Source organism: Rhagoletis zephyria, unplaced genomic scaffold (genome assembly GCF_001687245.7).
Source record: "Rhagoletis zephyria isolate East Lansing unplaced genomic scaffold, Rhagoletis_zephyria_1.1 Rzeph_scaffold_07117, whole genome shotgun sequence".
Classification (NCBI taxonomy): Eukaryota; Metazoa; Arthropoda; class Insecta; order Diptera; family Tephritidae; genus Rhagoletis; species Rhagoletis zephyria.
Window position 1 is genome coordinate 992 of NW_016164200.1, and position 20,914 is coordinate 21,905.

A 20,914-nucleotide genomic window follows, 5' to 3' on the forward strand; every position below is an offset into this window, starting at 1 on the left:
TGCCAAATGCCAAATGCTGTCCCAGTCGCGCTTTCCCTTTCTTATTTGGTCTTTCACTCCGCGGCACACACACACATTTTGCATATGTAAATTGTGATTGAATAAAACATGAAGAACAAACGCCTGCAATCGAATGGCGGTTTGTGGGAGCGGGAGGTGAAAGCGCTAAGAAAAGGACGGTACCTAAACCTTTTTTTTTTGCTTTGCTTTGCGTAAACTAGCATAAAATTGCAAAATTTAAAGCACACTTACTGACGCAGTGATTCGTTATAAAAATTGCAGTTATGAAGCAGAATGGCAGCAAAAATAAAACACCGAGCTCTGTGCGTTCCGCTTCGCTGTTACTTTGAAATGCATCTTTGCTTGTGTGCAGCTGCTATTGCCTGCCGCTTTACGTATAGCTTGGCTTGTTTTTAGCTTCGACTGCTTGAAGTAAAAGTGACAACCGAAGTGACTTAAATGCAACCAAGCTGACTGACGACGATGACACGACACTTTCGGTGCGGTTCGAGGAGGTTGCATTTTCCAACCAAGAAGTTGTGCTTATTCCGACTTTTGTTTACTGACTGTAAGTTGCAAATGCGCATGTGTGTACGACGAATAACAGAATTCCTCTGGCATTTCGACTCAAAATGGCATTGCATCTTGGTGGTTGATGTGCGGAATGTTATTACTTTTGTGTGTAGTTGTGTGTGCGCGAGTGCGAATGTGAAACATTTACCTTAGATTTTGCGTGTTTTCTTTTGCAGTTTCCTCCAGCAATCGTCGTACAATGATTTTATTTTTGCGTAAATAAATGAAAGTCGTAATGACGTGAAGTGTTGTTTTGAAGCTAATGCTTTCAGATTTGTACATACATATGTACAAAGAAATATGCAAGGTTTTTGTCGGAAGTTGTTTTAATTTTAGTAGCTTTTTTATACTGAGAATAGTTTCCATGAGAGTTGATAGATTTGTTTTGGTCGTAGAAATGAATGTTAAAGCTCAGAATACAGCTCTTAAGAAAAAATGAGTGAAAAAGAAATTTTCTTCTATTAAAATTTCTTAAATCATATATTTCTACAATAAAACTTACAGCCATGATAAAGTATTTTTTTCAAGCAACAGATGTAATGAAAAATTTGTGATTTTTGTTAAGAGCTGCATTATAAGCTTATGGATATAAATGAAAAAGACGTACAACCCGTATAATAATTACAATCGCACCACATATTGACAAGTTTTAACAATTCATCTTTTTGTCCTTTAATTTAAATATTTTTTTTTTATAAAACTATCTTATTCTTTAACAAAGACCGAATAAATCCAAGTTTCAAACTTTGTGCAATATTAAAAAAATTATAATAACAAACTTTCGTAAAAATTCCAAGCTTTTTAATTCGATTTCTTAGACAAAGATTTTGACTATGCAGTTTTGTAGCCCATCCAATTTTAGTAATTTTAGTATGTATACAGTTGATTTCTGACAATTTTTTTATGGACAGTGTCAGTAATTTTCTCCGATGATTTTTTTTTTATATGAACAAAATGAGCAACACCTTCAACAAAAAAAAAAAAATCCAAAAATCAACGATAAGCTAAAAAAACTATAGATTTTGAAAGCATTTTTAACGGGCTTTTCTGTAATTATGCTTTTTGAATTTTAATTTAGATTTTTTGTTTTAGAACAAATTTGAGTTTTTCTCCCAATGCGTCATTGTCATTGCTCTCAATTCTTAGGCAACGTTAAAGAATATGTATTGTTTTCCCTTTGCTGAAGAGAGATAATGGCCGCTTCGGCTAGCTCGTTTCCTCTTTCACTACCTTCAACTCCTTTGTGTCTGGGTCTTAATGTACATATGAGAGCGGTTTTGACCATAGCTAACATACCTATTATCTTCTTGTAATCTACAACGGTCTTCGTGTTGAAACGAAACACATAGGTTGCGCGTCAGGAGAAAAACGCCGAAACATTCGTATTACGCGGCGCAATAAAATCCGAACTAATTCAAAAAAAGTGATTAGTTTCTATAACTACGAAAATAAAAAATTGGTCAATTTGTAATTTTTTTTATCTTCGTGAACCAGAAAAACGCTGGACCTTCGAAAAAATTTTTGGTACACTTCGGAGATTCTGACTCTTTGTTTTTTTTTTTTTTTCAGTTCAAAATTGTGATATCGAGGGCTTATATTCAATACTCTCTATGTATCTGCGATTTTCACAAAAACTGCTTGATGTTGTTAGAATCCATCTGGCATTTGACTGGCATCACTGGTGTTAATTTCAACTTTGCAATTCAATAGAGCTTACCTTAAGTTGAATAAAGCAACTTAAAATGCCTCAAATTAAAAATGGTGCGCAAAATATTTTTGACTTAGCTGCAGTATTTTTTCATCGGCGACAGGATCATTGCGCCTGAGTCTTCTCATCACCGCATTAATACACTAGAGTTTTTTTATAGCCATTTTTGTTTGTTATGCTTACATTGAAGTAATGAAACAAAGATATCGAAATACCTATTCATTAAGCCCCTTAATTACCAGAAATGGGTGCATATAAAATGTTATTTAATTCTTAATGAATACAGGGAAGGGAGCCTTTAACTTAATTTACTTATGTGTGAGAGCGTACGTGTATGCAAATACATGTATTTCGGCACGTGTGTAGGTGAGCGCATAAAGAAACCATAAACATATATTTTTACTTTATTGTCACCACATAAATCGCCGACCGCATATGCAACAAATGACAGCCACTCAGCCAAGACCGTTAAGCCTTGAAATAGTATCTACTTATTTACATTTTCCTCGTGTGCATACATAGACACATACACACACACATATACATACATACATATGTGTGTATATGTGTTATGCCTGCGCGTTGAAGTGAAATATTACCTTCGCTCTTTGGCCTTCCACCTTTCACCTTTGCCCCTCTTCGCTCTTTATTCCTTTTTTAAAGCGTATCCTAATTTTTGAGTTACTCATTATGTCGCTACAGGCATAAAAACTGCGCAGCGACAATTGATGCCTACCTCGTGATGCATACTCGTACATGATATGTTATACATGCATGTGCATTAGGGTGGTTCAAAATTAGTAAACTCGTAATTTTAATGCACTCACCCCGTATAATACCTATTTTTTTTGAACGCAAAAATTATTTGGAGGTCGCTGGGAATAAATTAAGTTTTCGTAGAAATGGTATCGAATTCTTATAAATCAATATTTTTCGATCGGTAGACTCTGGTTCCCTTCAGAAGACTTCCAATAATAATATCCAATTGTTTATTTAATCACTTATTAATACTAAAGAATTTTTTATTTATCCCCCATTGCATTTTCTGGCATTCTCGGGAGGTTTTGGCGGACCTATAAAATATATTTACTATGAAAAAATAGTTATATAGATACTTGGGTATTATTATTGGGAATCTTCCGAAGAGAAACAGAGTTTTCCGATCGAAAAATTTTGATTTTCAAGAATTCTATACTATTTCTACGAAAAATGGTTTTTACCCATATACAAAAAAAAACATGGAAAACATTGAGCGCTTTGAGCGACCTCTAAAAAGCTTTTTTTTATTTCAAAACAAATTTTTTTTTCTATATAAAAATTCCGACTTTACTTTTTCCACATGCATTTTTGGACCACCCTAATGCGCATACATGGGGATGTGACACATGCGAGCGCAACATCGTTTTTTTTTAAAACATTAGTCAGAATAAGACTCTGGGTTTCGGGTTAAAATATACAACATTCAGCCAGGCCGCGTTTATACCCGGAAACGGCAAAAAAGCTACGATGAGAACAAAGATCAGTGGAGTGCAAAAAAGACAGCGAGTTTATATAAGCGTGGTAAAAATGCGAGGTCATGAAAATATGTGCGTGTTTGAGCGCGTTAATGTTGCGTATTGTTAAACTTAGCGTAAAAAAGTTTCGAATAAGCAACCAAATTTCGTGTTGTCGCCTTTAGTATTCAAAGGCGCACACCATGCACTTACACGAACTTGTCATCATCATCACGCAGGTAAGGATTTAACCCACTCTCGTAAATACAAACATACATACATACATGTATATTTGTATGCACTTACCCAGCAAAAAACGCGATTACCACGGAAATGACAATGGAATCGAATTTGAGATTTTGGTGATAATTTGCAGAATTTTTACAACTTTTGTACAAAGATTAAAATCTGAAAAAAAATATAAATTTTTTATAATTTTGGTACAAAGTTTGAATTCTGGATTTTTGTTGTAAAACCAGCAGACTTTTATAAAAAAAAAAATTAAAAAAAATTAAACAAACAAAAAACAAATAGCCCAAAACTGGTCAATATATTGCACTTCTATTAGGTTGAAGCTGTTTCATGTTTAGTCCATACAAAGTGTGTTCGACAATTTTCTTTTATATAGAGAACACTGTCAGCAAAACAAAAATTTCCAAAAATCAAAGGAGGAACTTTTTGGCAGCTTAAAACTTGCACCAAAATTAAATCGGCTACAAAACTGCATACCAAAAGTTGTTCTAAAGATTCTAATTAAAAAGTTTGAAATTTTTGTCAAAATTTCCGAATTTTTATAATTTTTGTACAAAGATTAAAATGTGAATTTATTTGGTGTTTGTTGTATAACCAGCTAGACTTTCATAGAAAAATATCAAAAATTAAATAACCAAAACACAAATAGCCAAAACCGATCAAAGTAGTTATCGCACTCCTATTATTTTGTGGACCACTGTATATGTATACATATTACATACATACCTGTGGTATATTGTTGCTGTTTACAGCCGACATAGTTTGCTTACTTTTCGCATTCTTACGTTCTTTTTAACTTTTTAATTAAACTTGATTATAACTTGAAGGTGCCTGTGTGTCAAACTTTTTTGCATATATACATACATGCATACTTTTGAGCTATTTGAGTAATGCCCCAGGCATTTCATTGCACTTACATATATGTAAGTATACTTAAGTAAGTAAGTATACTTACTTGAAAAGTTCAGCTCCAATGGTTTATGCAATTTATTATCTACGTTGGATCGAGGCTTACAAATTTTCGCATTTTCATCAGCTTTGCGCTTTTTGGTGTTATTGCTTTACTTTCATTTAATTTTCTGCTGTGAATTAAAAAAGTTACTTGTTTCGAAATTGCTATTCTGCTAGTTTTTTTTATAAAGTCTGACAAAAACCATGTAAAGCCATATTTCAAATTTTGTACAAAAATTTGGAAACTTTGGCAAAGTTGAAACAAAATTTCAAACTTTTTAATCAGAATTTTTAGAAAAATTTTGGTATTTGCAATTTCATGTTGCAACTCTTCCGATTTCTGAAAAAACTAAGAAATTCAGACCGTTTTGTGCTTTCAATTCAAATTAATATAGTTTGGCAAAATTTTTCAAAAACTCTAGTTTTTCCCCTAAGTTTGGCCAAATTTCCCACAGTGCAGTGTAATATAAAAATACCAATTTTATCCCTATAAATTTTGGATCATTATCAATTAAATTTCTTCATGGTTCCACAACAAAATTTCTTATGTTCAAGATACAGTGACTCATTCAATCATTCATATAAATAATAATTATTTTAATATTTACAAAATTTATCAATTTGCAATTTTTTTGTGATTTTTTTTTTATAAAAGTAATATTAATTTTATGACCTGTAACCTCTTCAAATTTGGGTTAACATATGTATGCATGCATGTGAACAAAATCTTTATATGGACGAAAATACGCAACACCCTCGACAAAAAAAAAAATTTCAAAAATTTAGGATAAGTTTTGCTGTTATTAAATTTATTTGATATAACTGATTTTTTGTATATTATTATAACTCGATTTTTTTCCGATTTATATTGTGTATGACCGGAATTTCAGTTTTTTGAGCAGTGTGGCTAAGGAGTTCATAAATATTTATTCAAAATTGATATATACAATCGCACTTTAGAAAAAAGGGGTATTGCAAGAAATTTTAGGAAAATGGGGTGGCACCGCCCACTTATATGATATATGCGTATCTCAAAAACTACTTGACCGATCTCGACCAAATTTAGTAAACACATTGTGCTCTGAATGACCTTTAATAAATCTATAAAAATATGCAATAATGTTTCTCATAAAAACGAATAAAATTAGGGGGTAGGGTCTTGAAATTTCCAAGAAAAAAAGGCATTTTAGAAGGGCACCCTAATGTACATCCAATTTACATTTCTGTGTATACTTCTCCATTTATTTGTTTTTAACTAGTCTCCTTTAACTGCCTGTTTGAATTATTTAATCGCTTAGAGCTGACATTTATTGTCAATAGAACAGTCAGCATAATTCAATTGCTGCGAAATTTCTATTATTGTTGCAATTAGCCCACAAGCGGCACACTTGTTGTTTCACGCTCTGATTTGTTTTTCGCTCGCACTCTCTACTCGCCTCTAATTAATTTCACATGAAACGCCTGTTGCTATTAACTACGTACATAATTTGCTTATTGGAGGGCACTTATCGCCCGCAAACAATATCAATAGCTGCGAGAGCAACAAATACATATACATAATAAGATTTTATGATTACCAGGTGATGACAATTTAATGACTTCATCGTTTGAAAACAATCAGCTTGGCCGCAGACGGAAACTGGCTAAAATTTTGTGTAGTTCGCGGTGGTACAAATACAAAGTAAACAATAGAAACAAAAAGCAACAACAACAAACATAATTTCATTTCGTTTAAGGTAAAAATAAATACCACGAGGCATATATGTAAGTTTGTATATAAACAAGCTACGACGAGCATAATAACAGTTTGTTTCAGTGTGTATGTATGGGTGAGTGTGCGTTCGCATTATTCTTCAGTGTGTGATTGTTGGCTCTCCTACCCCTTTGCTTCTGTCCCATTTACTCATTGGAGGACCAGGTATGCTGACCTGGTTGGTTACAAGGTAGCGTGGTGGTCCTGTACTAGTATTTAACCTAGTCCCACATTTTGCAGGAATCCTCTTTACATGCACACACACACCACTGCACCACTTCAGAACCACTCGCCCAAGGCGCGCAGCGTAATCTCTTGCACCTGTGCATGCGGCGGCGTGGAAAGCGCATAGATGACCGCATTGGCAATATCGTCGGCCTGCAGAATCACATCACCCAACTGCGCCTTGGACTCGTCTGACACGAATTCAGTGGAGACCCAGCCGGGACTGATGTTCTGTGCAAAATTCAAAATAAATATATAAGGAGCTGAATGATAATCTACAGTTTGCAATATTCGACTGCTGCTCACGGCACACTCACTCACCGTTGTCTTGACTTTTGCTTTTAGCGTTATCAACTCTTGTCGACAAATCTCATTAATCGCGCTCAAAGCAAACTTTGTTGGTGTATAAATATTTAAGCTGGGCTCTTCCATGCCTGGATTGTAGCCCGGCAAGCCGGCTATGCTATTAATGAATATCAAATGTCCCGGATAGGCGCGCTTTCGCATGCTTTTGAAAGCATTTTGCAGGCAATAGACTGACCCCAATAAATTCGTATTTACAACATCGAGTACATCACTAATAGGCATATCCACCAGATTGCCTTCGCGTAGAATGCCCGCATTGTTGATGAGTATGTCAGTGCCGCCCAGTTCCTGCTCGATCCAATCAAATGCGGCATTCACCTGCCTTGCCTGTGCTACGTCGCACTGCTTGAAGTGGAAGAGTTGCTGCTGGTTGTTGGGTAGGGCACGCTTGAGCTCCTCCAAGCGCTGGGAGCGGCGCGCGATGCCCACTACCTTTATGCCCTGGGCCAGAATTAACTTGGCACAGGCGGCACCAATGCCCGAGCTCGCACCGGTTACCACAGCCACGCGATTTCGCCAACGATTCATGTTTTGAAAATTAAGTTTTTTTTCAAATTCAATTAAAAACGATGCCAGGAGCTATCAGTGGCGAGCGGTTGCGACACGGCACCACGGCTTACTAAGCGCTGAGTAGGAGCAGAGACTGATCGCATAGCGGCCAGATTTGCATTGCATATTTGTAAAATTTGCGAAGAGCAGAGCATTTGGCAGGAACAGATAAGACAACTTGGGTTTTGTTGCTACATTGACAGATATTAGTGTGTTAGAGGTTGTTTATGATGGATGTATGGATGTACATTAGGGTGGCCCAAAACTGGATGTGAAAAAGTAAGGTCGGAATTTTTATGCTCTCTGTACCAAAAAAATATGCCCCTATTTTTTTATCTTGAAAAAAAAAAAACAAATTTCGTAGAAATGGTATAGAATTCTTGCAAATCAATATTTTCGATCAGAAAATTCTGGTTATCTTCAGGAGACTTCTAGTGCATAGAGGCATACGGTGACGAAAATATAAATAGGGAAGCGACATTTTAATAAGTTTTGGCTATTTTTCTTTTGTTTTTTTTTTTTGTAATATGTATTATGTTTTCACGCAAGTACAGATAGTTATCAAAAAAAAAAAACACCGAATTTGAAACTTTCCACAAAAATTAGGACAATTCGATGAATTTTAACATAATTGCATGAAATTTTCAAACTTTTTTATAAGAATGTTTAGAAAAAATTTTGGAATTTTTGGCGGTGTAACACATTTTTTGCAAATAAAGTATGTATGTTCGACAATTCTTTAACAAAAAAAAAAAATTGCCAAAGCTCCACTGTAGGTCCTAATTTAATTGAATTGAATACTCAAAATATTTCTAAGCAATTTTATTAAAAAGCTCGAATATTTGTTTTTGTCAAAATTATGAAATTCAGGCTTACTTGATTTTTATTATATAACAATGTACTTTCATAGAAAAATAATAAACATTCAATTTAAAAAATTGCAGCACACGTAATGAATGTTTACTTTTACTCATTTACATTGAAAACAGAACAGAAAAGCTTAAAAAAGTAAAAATTTTTGTTGAAAAACAAAACAAAAAATTTACTAAGGGGACACCCGGGTTTGAACCGGGGACCTCTCGATCTGCAGTCGAATGCTCTACCACTGAGCTATATCCCCACATATCTACCGTTGCGTCAAAGGGATACTAAAGCGAACGTACAAATGTTTAGTTGTTTGTGTTCAGTATTTGCAACGCTGTACAAACTGAATACAGGAGTTCTTTTTTACAAGCTTTTTTTAATTTTTATTTTATACAAAGAGAGCAAGAGAGAATTCTGCTAAAAATAGAAATGCTATAGCAAATAAAAAGTGGAAGTTTGTTCAATTCAACAAGTAGGTAAATAAGCCTAAAGAGTGTCTGGTAGCAGCTGTTGTATTGTACATTGGACAGCGAAACAGCACATGGGGATGTAGCTCAGATGGTAGAGCGCTCGCTTAGCATGTGAGAGGTACGGGGATCGATGCCCCGCATCTCCAGTTCGAAGTTTTTTATAATTTTTATTTTTTTAAATAAAATTTTCAAGATTTCGATGGAAATTTTAAATTAAGCTAAGTAGCTTCGATTTAAGTTTCTGATCACGAGACGATTTGACTTGCCTATGGCGAAGGATTTTCAATTAAAATACAGTTCATTCTCTAAAAAACCCAAGTTTAAAACTTTGTAAAAAATTACAAAAAGTTCAACAAACTTTCACTCTGATTTCAAACTTTTCAGTCAGAAATTTTTGAATTTTGCAATTTTAGCATGATGTGCAAGTTTCAAATGGTGAAAAATTACCGTTTTTTTTGGATTTTTTTTTTGTGGAAAGTGTTGGGGACTTCTTCAACATACATTTAAATTGTGTTTATTCGTTATATTGAAGCAAATGCGACAAAAGAAAATCTTAAAATCAACGGTAATTTTTAGCCACGTAAAACCTTCAAAAGAAAAGTTATTGAATATTTTTTACAAAGTCTTAAACTTGGGTTCATATTAAAAATATCAAATTATATATTTCCGTAGTCACATACATACTTATGCACATACTTATGTACTCATGTATGTATTACCCAAATGTGCACCCAAATGTACATACAAACATACGTACTCAATAAGGAAAATATGTATACTTCTAATTTCTGACACAGTGGCAACGTTACTGGCGTGTTTGGTTTTGTACTTTTGAGGTGAATGTGGTGAAATTCAGATAAGCTATAATGCGCATGTATACATTTGATATAGTGAAATGTACAGCCCCATTGCATGCGGCTCAATGGTCTAGGGGTATGATTCTCGCTTTGGGTGCGAGAGGTCCCGGGTTCAAATCCCGGTTGAGCCCGGCAGTTTTTTTTTAATTCCTATATTTATTTTTTTATTCAAAATCATAAATTTAATTTTTACGCACTATGTTAACGGTCAAGTGCATATGTTTTGCAAACAGAAAGAATTCATTAATTGCAATAGGTACAATACATATGTACATACAGGGTGCTGCGGTTTTTTCCAAAATTACTGCATTTATACTATTTTGCTGCCTAAATTTTCGCGGGAACATGTTTTAAAAATGCACATATGTATATTATGTATATTATGTAAAAATATAGGGATATGAATATACATTACAAACTTTGTATCAAATTTAAAACAAAAATCCACAACAACAAACTTTGTATTCACAAATTTTAGAAAAATTCCAAGCTTGCAGTTTTGTAGCTTATTAAGGAGCAAGTTTCAATGGGCTAAGCATTGGCGTTGATTTTTGGTTATTTTATTTGCCGACTGTGTTATTATTTTCTTCCATACTGTTTTTTGACCGAAAAAAGATACGAACGTTAGTTATATACATTACGTTACAAGGTTATGTACTTGTGTACATTCCCACCTAGCATATGGAAGATTACTTTTATAAAAATCACCTTGTTGTTGTCGATCACCTTTGATGATTAAAAACAGATTACTCGCCTTCGCGATTAAAAAAAGGTTCGAAAATGACTCACCGTTACGCTTGAAAAGTGATTTGTTGAAAATATAGAAACAAAATGTAGGGCAATCACAAATTGATCACGCTGGGGATTGATTTACAAAAAAGCATTTTCGATGGGCACCCTGATAGGTATGTATACATGTTATTTGTATTCAAACTTATTTCGAACTACATATGTATGTATGTACACTAAATTTGGGAAGCATATAGACAACCATTTTCTGCATTGTACAAATTTTACATAAATACATACATATTAAGACAATTAATATTAAAAAAGTAAAAATTAAAGAAGTTATCATCAAAAATGTTACTAAGGGGACACCCGGGTTTGAACCGGGGACCTCTCGATCTGCAGTCGAATGCTCTACCACTGAGCTATATCCCCAGTTGGCGTTCGCGCGGCAAATTACTCACAAAGTAAATTCTACTGGGGAGATAAATAGTATGTATGTATATTGACTACCCTCGCACGCTACACATGTGGGGAACGTTATATTAAATTTAGAGAAAGTTCTAACACAATTTTTGGACATGGTATAAACAATAGACAATTTACTGTGATAATACGGAATTTATATACATATGTAACGTACAATGGGTCAAACATGTGACCAAAAAAATATTGTCACAGTTTCGAACTTCATAAATTATTTAGGAAAATTCAAAAAATTGTCATCAAAGTTTCATCTTTTAAATTTCACTTGTTTTATAAAAAAACGAAAAAGCCATCACCACAAAAAAATTGTTATGAATATTTAAAAAAAAGTCAGCACGTGGTCATTCGTTTGAGTCCCTGTATGTACATATCGTCGCCTGGATATACAATTGATGTATGTTACTTTCTGCAGGTTTTTGAAAATCGCGATTGAAGTTTGCAATGCACTTTATCAAGAGCGCGACAATAGATTTTCTCCAAAGTCTCGAAAAATATTACTAGTTCGCGAATTTCTAAAATTATTTTATTTTTATTGTTAATTAATTTTGAGTTTATGAAGGACTTTCGTTAGTGAAATGGCGCTTAACGATAATCTTATCTGTTTTTTTTTATGTATGTACAAGAAATCTAAATTACCCACAATGCCACAAAAAATTTAAAATTTCACGCAAATCGCCCACAAGCAAAATGAATATTTTTAAGTTTAATTTCCCTCACAAAGCTTTGTATTATCTTTTAAAATATATAATATATGCAAGCTACTACAATTCTCTGCATGTTTTGCTTATTAAGTGTTAACTAAAATAATAAATACACATTCCAAAACTAAAAATTGCTTCTTAGTGAATAAAAATAAATCTTTAGATGATGTCAGTTCTTTGAGCTCTGATTGTATACATGTATTTAGTCATTAAAATTTAATCTTTAGTTGTTCAATTTCCATTGTTGTCATTAAGATATAAAATATAAGAAACATATTAAATATTTATTCACGAGTAGCTTTGAATTCGATTACTGCCTGGATGCTACTTGGAAGCTTTGTGAGTTCCTTCTTTAAAAACCTCATTTCATACCATTGCACAAACTAACAAAAGCCATTTCTTACCTGAGTTCTTTTATTTTTTAACCACTTGTCCACTGCTGGTTTGCTCCCATGCGACGTGAATATTTAATTTTCTAGTTCACCTTCTGACTGTAAAGGTTTGCTAGGCTTACGGCGTCGTTTTTCTGTCCATTGCTGTACGTTGTATAAATGTATGTACATACATTAGCAGTGTTAATAGAAAACCAAGCAATGCATTAATTAATATATCCTCAATCTGTTTTGTTTTTTTAATGTATGAAATAAAATATAAAATATAGAATAAAAAAAAAAGTGAAACAAAAAAATTAACCAAGGGGACACCCGGGTTTGAACCGGGGACCTCTCGATCTGCAGTCGAATGCTCTACCACTGAGCTATATCCCCACGCTGTCATCGTTGTGCCAAGTTAGTAAATGAGCGTGCGTTGCTCGGATGTGGTGAGTGGCTTGTTGTTTTTTACTTGCTATGGTGAATATGTTGACTTTGCTTTTCTTTTGCTGTTTTTGCCTGATTTTGCTTTTGGTGAAAATATTTACACAACAACTGGTGAGTATGAAATTACCCACGTATGCATGTCTTCACCATGAATTAGAGATGAGCGCTAATTATCACGTACATACAGTCATATTTATGCACCTACACAGTTGAGTATTTTTCATGGTTCTCTAATTATTTCGGTAAGCTGATAAATTAACTGAAATAAATAATTAAATAATTATGTATGCTATATTTAAATTATTATTATTATTATTTACATACAGTGACTCAAACAAGTGACCACGCGTCGACTTTTATTTTTAAATATTCAAAATTTTTTTATGTTTCTATAAAAATATTGTCCAAGCTTTAACCAAAACCACCTAAATCTTATTTTAAACTTTACTCAAAAAGAACATTATTGCAGCAACAGTAAAATTTTGAAAAAATGTTGCTTACGTTGATTTTGGCGGTTAAGCTCAATATTATTAAAAAAATTAGTTTTTTTTTTTAATTTCGTTTATAAACTCAAACTTGAAAATTAACCGTAGAGCGAAAACAACATTTACGTGTATTTAGTTGTTGCTTCTGGTACCTAAAGTGCCAAAAAATAGTCTACTTTTTTGAAATACATATCATAGTTGGCGATGTGAAATATAAACAAAAAAATTTAAACAAGAAAATTGTAATAAAAAAAAAAATTGAAAATTGGTGCGACTTTCTTTCTTTGCCCAAAATGCTGCTGGTTTTCAATCGCTGTTTTCGAAGATTCAAATGCATATACATTTTGCCAATTAAGAGTTTTTGTCAAAAAAAAAAAATAAATAAATAAACAATATTTGACAATTTAGAGACTAAAAAATTTGAAAAAAATATCAAACCAGCTGCTCTGACCTGATTAATATGCTTTGGCAGAAGCAAACAACATTTGAAATTACTAACTGAGGAAATGTTTCCAGAACTTCTCTTAAGATACTTGCTTTTTTGTTATTGTTATTGGTATTTATTTTTTAATTTTGATAATGACGTACATCGGAAAACAGCGTTTTATTAAATTTCATTATTCAATTTTAAAATGTAAAAATTATTATTTTTTCTTATTTTAAAATTTCCCCTCCTAAATATAAAGCATGGAATAATCATTTTCGGGATTTCCAAATGATACATAAATTTGATGAAGTTAAAATCTGTATGCCGCAAAGTTTAAATTGACTTAAAATTATATACATACATAGAAAATAAAATAAAATAAATTTTAATACATAAATACATCCTAAGGTACATCCGTCGATACCCATATCATTTCAAAAAGTAAAAGAAAAAATATTTGGGGAGCACCTAGACTTAAACAAAGGGCTGTGAGTTTCAAGTCGAGCTCTTGAGCTACATACAGATCGCTCAATTGCTGCAGCAGCGCCATAATCCAAAAAAATCAAAAACTCGAGAAAAACGGCATTAAACTTTACATTTTATAGATGTTCCCACAGTAAAAATTAAGACACATTTTCCTCTAATTTTCATCGATACAGCTATACAGTTTTTACACAACATAGACGAAGGAGGTGGCGGTCATTTCTGCATCTTTAACTCATTTTTTATTATTATTTCTTGTACATATGTATGTATATTCACACATACCACAACCAGCGTTGCCACTAACAATTTTTTTACCCTAGCAATTTTCTTTCCAAATCCGACCAAAATCGTTTAAAACCTACCAAATAAATTTTAATTACAAAAAAGCATTCTGAAAGCATACAATTCATTTATGTAAGATTAAATGTTTCAAATACAAAATATTTACATACATACACACATATATGTACTTTGTACATTTTAAAACAAACAAGAAATAAATAAATGCAATGCAATGGTACAGTCTTAGGCACAGATTTGAGATCATATAGCATTTTTTGGTTGCATGAATTATATACATATGTACATGTTATGTACCAATAAGTTTAATTTCTTAAAAGAAAATTTAAATCAATTAATCACGAATGCAAATCTTTAACAGCTGACCACACATAGTGCGGGTCATTTTTGTTTACAAGTTCCCAAGTTCCTTGCATAACATTATGCTATTGCTACTGTCAATCTTAAGTTTATTTCTTAGTTTAGTTTTTATCAAAGAAAGTGTTGAAAAGTTGCGTTCTTCAGCCGAAGAGCTATGTGGTAATGAAATTACATTACATAAAAACAAAATTCGCGAGATGCATGGAGTTTTTTCACTCATTCCATTTTTAATAGGAGATAGGGAGACTTTAACAAAAGAGGTAAAATTGGTAAAACTTCTTAGAGAAACTTCTAATTCAACTATCCGACCAAAATCTTACTTTGCTTACCAACCTACCTAATGAAAAAGAAGCGACCAAAATGTGGTCGGAAAAGACCAATAGTGGCAACACTGGCCACAACTCTTTCGCTCACAACAACCGGCGTCGACGGCAACTTATAATTGTTTTTAATTTTTTTGCTTTTATTGAATATTTGCTTTTAATGACTAATTTTTTCGCACAAAAAACGATAAAGCAGCGATGACTGTATATGCACATATGTATTTAGTATTTTTAGTTATAGATATTTTTATGAAACACACACATAGCTACGTACATATATATGTATCTTACATAGTCTTCATTTGGCTGTATTGAAAATTAAAATCATAAAAGCAAAATATCAACTAAGGGGACACCCGGGTTTGAACCGGGGACCTCTCGATCTGCTCTACCACTCATTTGATCTAATACATACATATGTATGTATAGACCGTACCACGATCTATGAGCCAAAATAATTGGAAAACAATGATTGTGTACATTAGGGTGGCCCAAAAACCGTAAAGTCGGAATTGTAATGCTCTCACCCCCTAGGATTGTTCTATATCGCAAAAATTATGCCCCGTGTTTTTTTTATTATTTTGAAATTAAAAAATATTTAGAGGTCGCTCAAAGCGCTAAAAGTTTTCCATTTATTTTGATATGGGGGAAAAACAACTTTTCGTAGAAATGGTATTGAATTATAAAAAATCAATATTTTTCGATCGGAAAACTCTGGTTCTCTTCAAGCGACTTTCAATAATAATACCCAATTGTTTATTTAGCCATTTTTTAATACCAACGATTTTTAATTGGTCGCCCTATTGAATTTTTCGGGGTTTTTGGCGGACCTATATATTATAGTTGCAATGAAAAAATGGTTAAATAAACAATTGGGTATTATTATTGGGAATCTCCTGAAGATAAACAGAGTTTTCTGGTAGAAAAATATTGATTTTTAACTATTCTATACCATTTCTACGAAAAGTTGTTTTTTCCCCATATAAAATACATGGAAAACTTTGGGCTTCTAAATATTTTTCGATTTCAAAATAAAAAATACGGGTACATTTTTCGGTATAGAACAATCCTAGGGGATGAGAGCATAAAAATTCCGAGTTTACTTTTTCACATGCATTTTTGGACCACCCTTATATACATACATATATAGCTGACTATTACCATATCTCACAAACTTCGCAAATATACTTTTAAGCTTCTTACTATTGATTAGAGGGTGTCGTTTTCGGAAAAAAAATTATAACTTTTTAGTTTGACATCATAAATAATCTTTTCTGGAGGAAGTAAGCAGGTTTTTTTAATAAAGAAGCCATAGATAAAACGATTTAGATCTATTTACAAGTGGCCTAAAAACCATTTTTTACACTCCTGAAATAATCTCATTGTGTGTGTTCAAAATCGCTTTAAAAAAATTTAAATTCTTTTGTGATACGGTCTAATGTACAGACAGCAAGCAAGTATTTTATTTCGTATTTTCCAAGTCACAATGAAAGGGGAACAAAAAGTTTAGCGCCTTTTGAACTTTTTCACTTTGCATGCAATTTTTCTCCATCTTTATTAAATTAAATTTTTTATGTTTTGGTTAAACACAAACCATGTTTTCACGCTCAGTTCTGACTTGCGTTTTAACGTGAAAATGCAAGTTCATATTTACATATATATGTATATACGGAGGTGAAAATGTAAATAGGTAAGCGACATTTTCCTTTATTTAAAAATGTTTATTGTTGTATTGAGAAAATATAGCTTCCTATCTAAAAACTTCAACTTTGTAGGAATTTATAAAAATTCGACGAATTTTAACAAATGCTCATCAAAATTTGAAACTTTTTAAGCAGTTTCTTTTAGAATTTTTTTAGTAAGAAATCTAATTAAAAAGCTCAAAATTTCTATTAAACTTTGTCGAATTTCTGTAATTTTTGTACAACCTTTGAAATTTTGACCTTCTATGCTCTGAATACATTGTGTGTATACGAAATTTCCGGGCTTTCTTTGGTCTATGTGCTTTTTACAGATTTGTTTGCATGTCGAAACTTTTAACTTCTTCATCATTCATTTGCAACAATATTGGCTTGCATTTTGAAACATTTTTATTTCGCTCTACGCTGCAAGTACATACATATTTATGGGATGTTCACAGTTCGTTCGAAATTGTTTCGCAAAATGTAGACGCTTACATTTTGAGACATTTTCTAACCGTAAAATGTGTGGTGTTGTTGTTTTACACACAAAATTGGAAAATGACGCCGCACAGTGGGGCAAAAAAATGTTGCTGTGGACAAATTAATTTTGAGAGCCCAAATATGAACTGAAACTTTTTTAAATAAAAGATAATTAAATTTCGCGTCGATCTAGCCATGGCGATTTTTTTAAAAAAGCACTGTTTTTTTTTATTTATTTATGTTCAAAAATGAAAGAGAAAAATTTTACGTTTGAATGCTTCCACTTTTTTGGAAAATACTTGAAATTTGTGAGTTCTATAAAAGGTAATTTTCTCCCTGTTCCACCAATAAAAAATTTATATTTATTTCAAGATAATTATATTTTAAACTATATTGACTCCCACCGTGTCCGAAATTTTGTTTGAGACGCGATTTTATACCATATAATATTAAAAGTTTTTCTGAAAATTATTTTCTTAAACATGATTATGTATGAATTTTAAATACAAACTAAGAAAATCTAACATAATTTGAATATTTGAATTCAATAAATATGTTTCAAATTACACACATTTTTTTTTAATTTCAGACGCAATATTGGATTGGCCACTTTGTTTTTTATTATTTTGATTTCAGATTCGAATTTAGTGACCCGAAAAACTCTTAAATAATATAATAATATGGCATTCTTATTATTTTTTTTAACATAAATTATTTCGTTTAAGATTTTAGACGCCATATTGGATTGGCCATTTTATTTTTTGTTATTTTGTCTTGAGGTTGGAATTCTAATTTACTAATTTTTTATATTATCGGCACAAAATGGGTATCAAACATCACTATGCGCCGTCTACATTATACAGTTTGTCACACTCAAAGTTGTGTTTTAAAGCGTCTATATTTTGCAACCTCGCAGCAGGGTTGCATTATGGCAACACCAATCAGATTTGTTTAATTTATTGGGGACGTTATTCGAAAACAAGTCAAGGTAAGAAAGAACAAATAATAGCATTTGGTAATTAAGTTTAACAATTAAAATTTCAGAATCAAAATCGAAAGACGACGTTTAAAATATGGACGCAAAGAAAAAATGTCTGGCAACACCAGTTAAGTTTGGCGACCATTTTGCAACGTCTGCTAGAAATGGGTGCACACAGTTTGATACTAAAAATGTCTCAAAATGTTGAGGCCTACAAACTGTGAACACCCCAATACATACATACATGCGCATGTGTATATTCAGTTATATTTGTATAAGTTCAAATTTTCACTATAGTGCTTTCGGTATTTGCTGTAAGCCACAAACAGCACAGATGCGATTTGAATGAAAGCACAGAAAAGTTCGCTTATTCAATTTCAATGGAAAAGTATGTATGTAGCACAGAATTTCTTGTTGGAATGACTTTCAAATTTTCAAATTCATTGTGATTCATAGTTGCGTAGATTTGCCTGTGTAGATTCGCCGGCTTTACCCAGAACATGACTACTAAGGATTACAAACTTATACATAAATACATAAATATGTATGTATGGATACAAAAGTTTGTAACTCAGTTAACGATGGAATGAGCTTGCATATAAAACTTGACTATGATACTTTGTTTTCTAAATAAATATTTTCAGATATTGCTTAAAAACTTTCAATAAAATGCCGACTTCAACGCAGGTCGTAGTGGCATATACATACATATTTATTCTTTTGAAGATATTCTTTTACTAAAAACATACATACAGAGAGGCTAAACCAATTCCGCAGCAACAACCACTACAAGCATTCAGCCGATTGTTTGTAACAGCCTAAACGAATCGAGATAGATATAGGCAAATGTCTCTCTGTCCGACCATCCGTCGTTCCGTGTACCCGATAACTCGAGATAGCTCAGCAAAATTTGGTACGTACATAGCTTGCCTGGACTGCAATAACCACTTAGCACACTGTTGATAGACTTTTAGGAATTGGGCGTGGCACCGCCCACATTATCGCTTCATCGACTTCTACCAAACTTGTCTAACTCAGCATTTTATCGAAAACGTTTGAAAGTGGGAAAAAACACCCCTGCTTATCATGCAAAGGGAGTTTAGAGCAAGTTGAAACGACAATATTTGAAACATGCGCCGGGTATATAAAATTCGGTTTCGCCCGGTTTTAAGTCAAAACTAAAAGGCAAAGTTTGCTGATACTTTTTAGGAGAGAACATCCGTTTATGTTTCCTTATTTTTAGGCATTGATAAAAAATATACATATATGCTACGTGATTCTCTATTTTTTTTCGAAATTTTTTCACGATCATTGTTGTTTTTTGTGAAACGTTTCGTAATCTCCAGAGCCAAATTATGTTTGTGGGTATACGCTGGGAGGGCGAACATTTAGAACTTAAAAACCCATAAAAAATAGTAAGAGAAACAGGAGAAGATGGTAAAAATCGCTAAAAAGGCAAAAAAAAAAAATGTTTTATACGCGCGACATCGCTTTGACAGCGAAATGCCTATATTTATACATTTTGTGGCTTTGGTAATCCACTTAACCAATGTACGCAAAATACATTAAAAGCAATGTCGAGCGAATTCGCGCGAATAAAGCTCGCTGTTACCGAAACCGCAGCATATCTCTTAGCAGAAAAAAACTGCCATAAAATCCGTTGCCTGGTCATGAGTTTTGATATTCAACACATTGCTATATGTATTATATTATTCCTTGGTGTTTATTATTTCAAAACTGTGCATTTTTTGGATCTATTCGGTTATGTGTCGCATTTTACAGGCTTTTATTTAGTTCCACCTGTACCGGTATCAAATCTCGCAATCAATTTTTAACCAACTTTCCGATGAGCGAGCTAGACTTGAAACTTCAAACTTATCTCAGAACTCAACGACAATGCAATATGGGGTATGAATTAATTGGCTAGGTGGCCCAGTAGTCGAGATATTTCATATTTTGTTGGGTTAGGTAGAATCTAGTAAGTTAGGAAGAAAAAAAATTGTGAACAAACTTCTATTTGACAATATCACTAAAATATATAAAACAAATAATTTTTAAGCAAAAAACAAAACCGACTTCAATTCTCATATAAAAATTTAGCAGTACCGTTATTTTTTCATGATCCAATGATCGGATCTAAACTAGTATGGGACCACCTCTGAGACACTACCTTTCCGATGCAAAAAGAATTATCGAAATCGGTTGACGTGGTCCAAAGTTATGCGGTAACATATATAAAAGAGAACATATTAATCTGGTTGAGATCCGATCAGTGAATCATGAGATATATATATACATATTTTTTCTATATGAGAGTTGAAGTCGTTTTTTTTGCTAAAAATTACTTATTTTAGTAAACATTTTAAATAAAAGTTTGTTTAAATATTTTTTTTTAATTTTTTTTAATTTTTTTTTTTTTGTTTCTCTAGAAAAACATCAAATTATGTATTTGCTTTAATTCCTTAAACCTTAAAGATCTAATCGAATATAATTTGCTTTTGTTTTTACTTAATTTTTTCAACTGCTTTTTCAATAATAATTCTCATAATATAGAGAGACATACATACATATGTATGTACTTTTTTACATTTGTAAAT

At 32.6% G+C, this 20,914-nt stretch overlaps 1 protein-coding gene and 5 non-coding genes across 6 annotated transcripts; 2 read left to right on the forward strand and 4 right to left on the reverse strand.

The window, feature by feature from the left end:
- Window positions 1–6,221: 6,221 nt before the first annotated feature.
- LOC108373881 (farnesol dehydrogenase-like) lies at window positions 6,222–7,941 on the reverse strand. The gene is made up of 2 exons (XM_017629822.1): window positions 7,277–7,941; window positions 6,222–7,186 (listed from the first exon to the last, which is right to left on the reverse strand). Exons 1-2 carry the CDS (start codon window positions 7,847–7,849, stop codon window positions 7,010–7,012), a joined length of 750 nt encoding a protein of 249 aa, XP_017485311.1. The 5' UTR covers window positions 7,850–7,941; the 3' UTR covers window positions 6,222–7,009.
- Window positions 7,942–8,918: 977 nt separating this feature from the next.
- Window positions 8,919–8,990, reverse strand: TRNAC-GCA (transfer RNA cysteine (anticodon GCA)). The gene has a single exon. It is a non-coding gene; the product is annotated as a tRNA-Cys (tRNA).
- A 287-nt stretch (window positions 8,991–9,277) lies between these two features.
- On the forward strand, window positions 9,278–9,350 carry TRNAA-AGC (transfer RNA alanine (anticodon AGC)). Its single transcript has one exon. It is a non-coding gene; the product is annotated as a tRNA-Ala (tRNA).
- A 770-nt stretch (window positions 9,351–10,120) lies between these two features.
- TRNAP-UGG (transfer RNA proline (anticodon UGG)) lies at window positions 10,121–10,192 on the forward strand. Its single transcript has one exon. It is a non-coding gene; the product is annotated as a tRNA-Pro (tRNA).
- Window positions 10,193–11,153: 961 nt separating this feature from the next.
- Window positions 11,154–11,225, reverse strand: TRNAC-GCA (transfer RNA cysteine (anticodon GCA)). Its single transcript has one exon. It is a non-coding gene; the product is annotated as a tRNA-Cys (tRNA).
- Window positions 11,226–12,672: 1,447 nt separating this feature from the next.
- Window positions 12,673–12,744, reverse strand: TRNAC-GCA (transfer RNA cysteine (anticodon GCA)). The gene has a single exon. It is a non-coding gene; the product is annotated as a tRNA-Cys (tRNA).
- Between the last annotated feature and the right edge of the window lie 8,170 nt (window positions 12,745–20,914).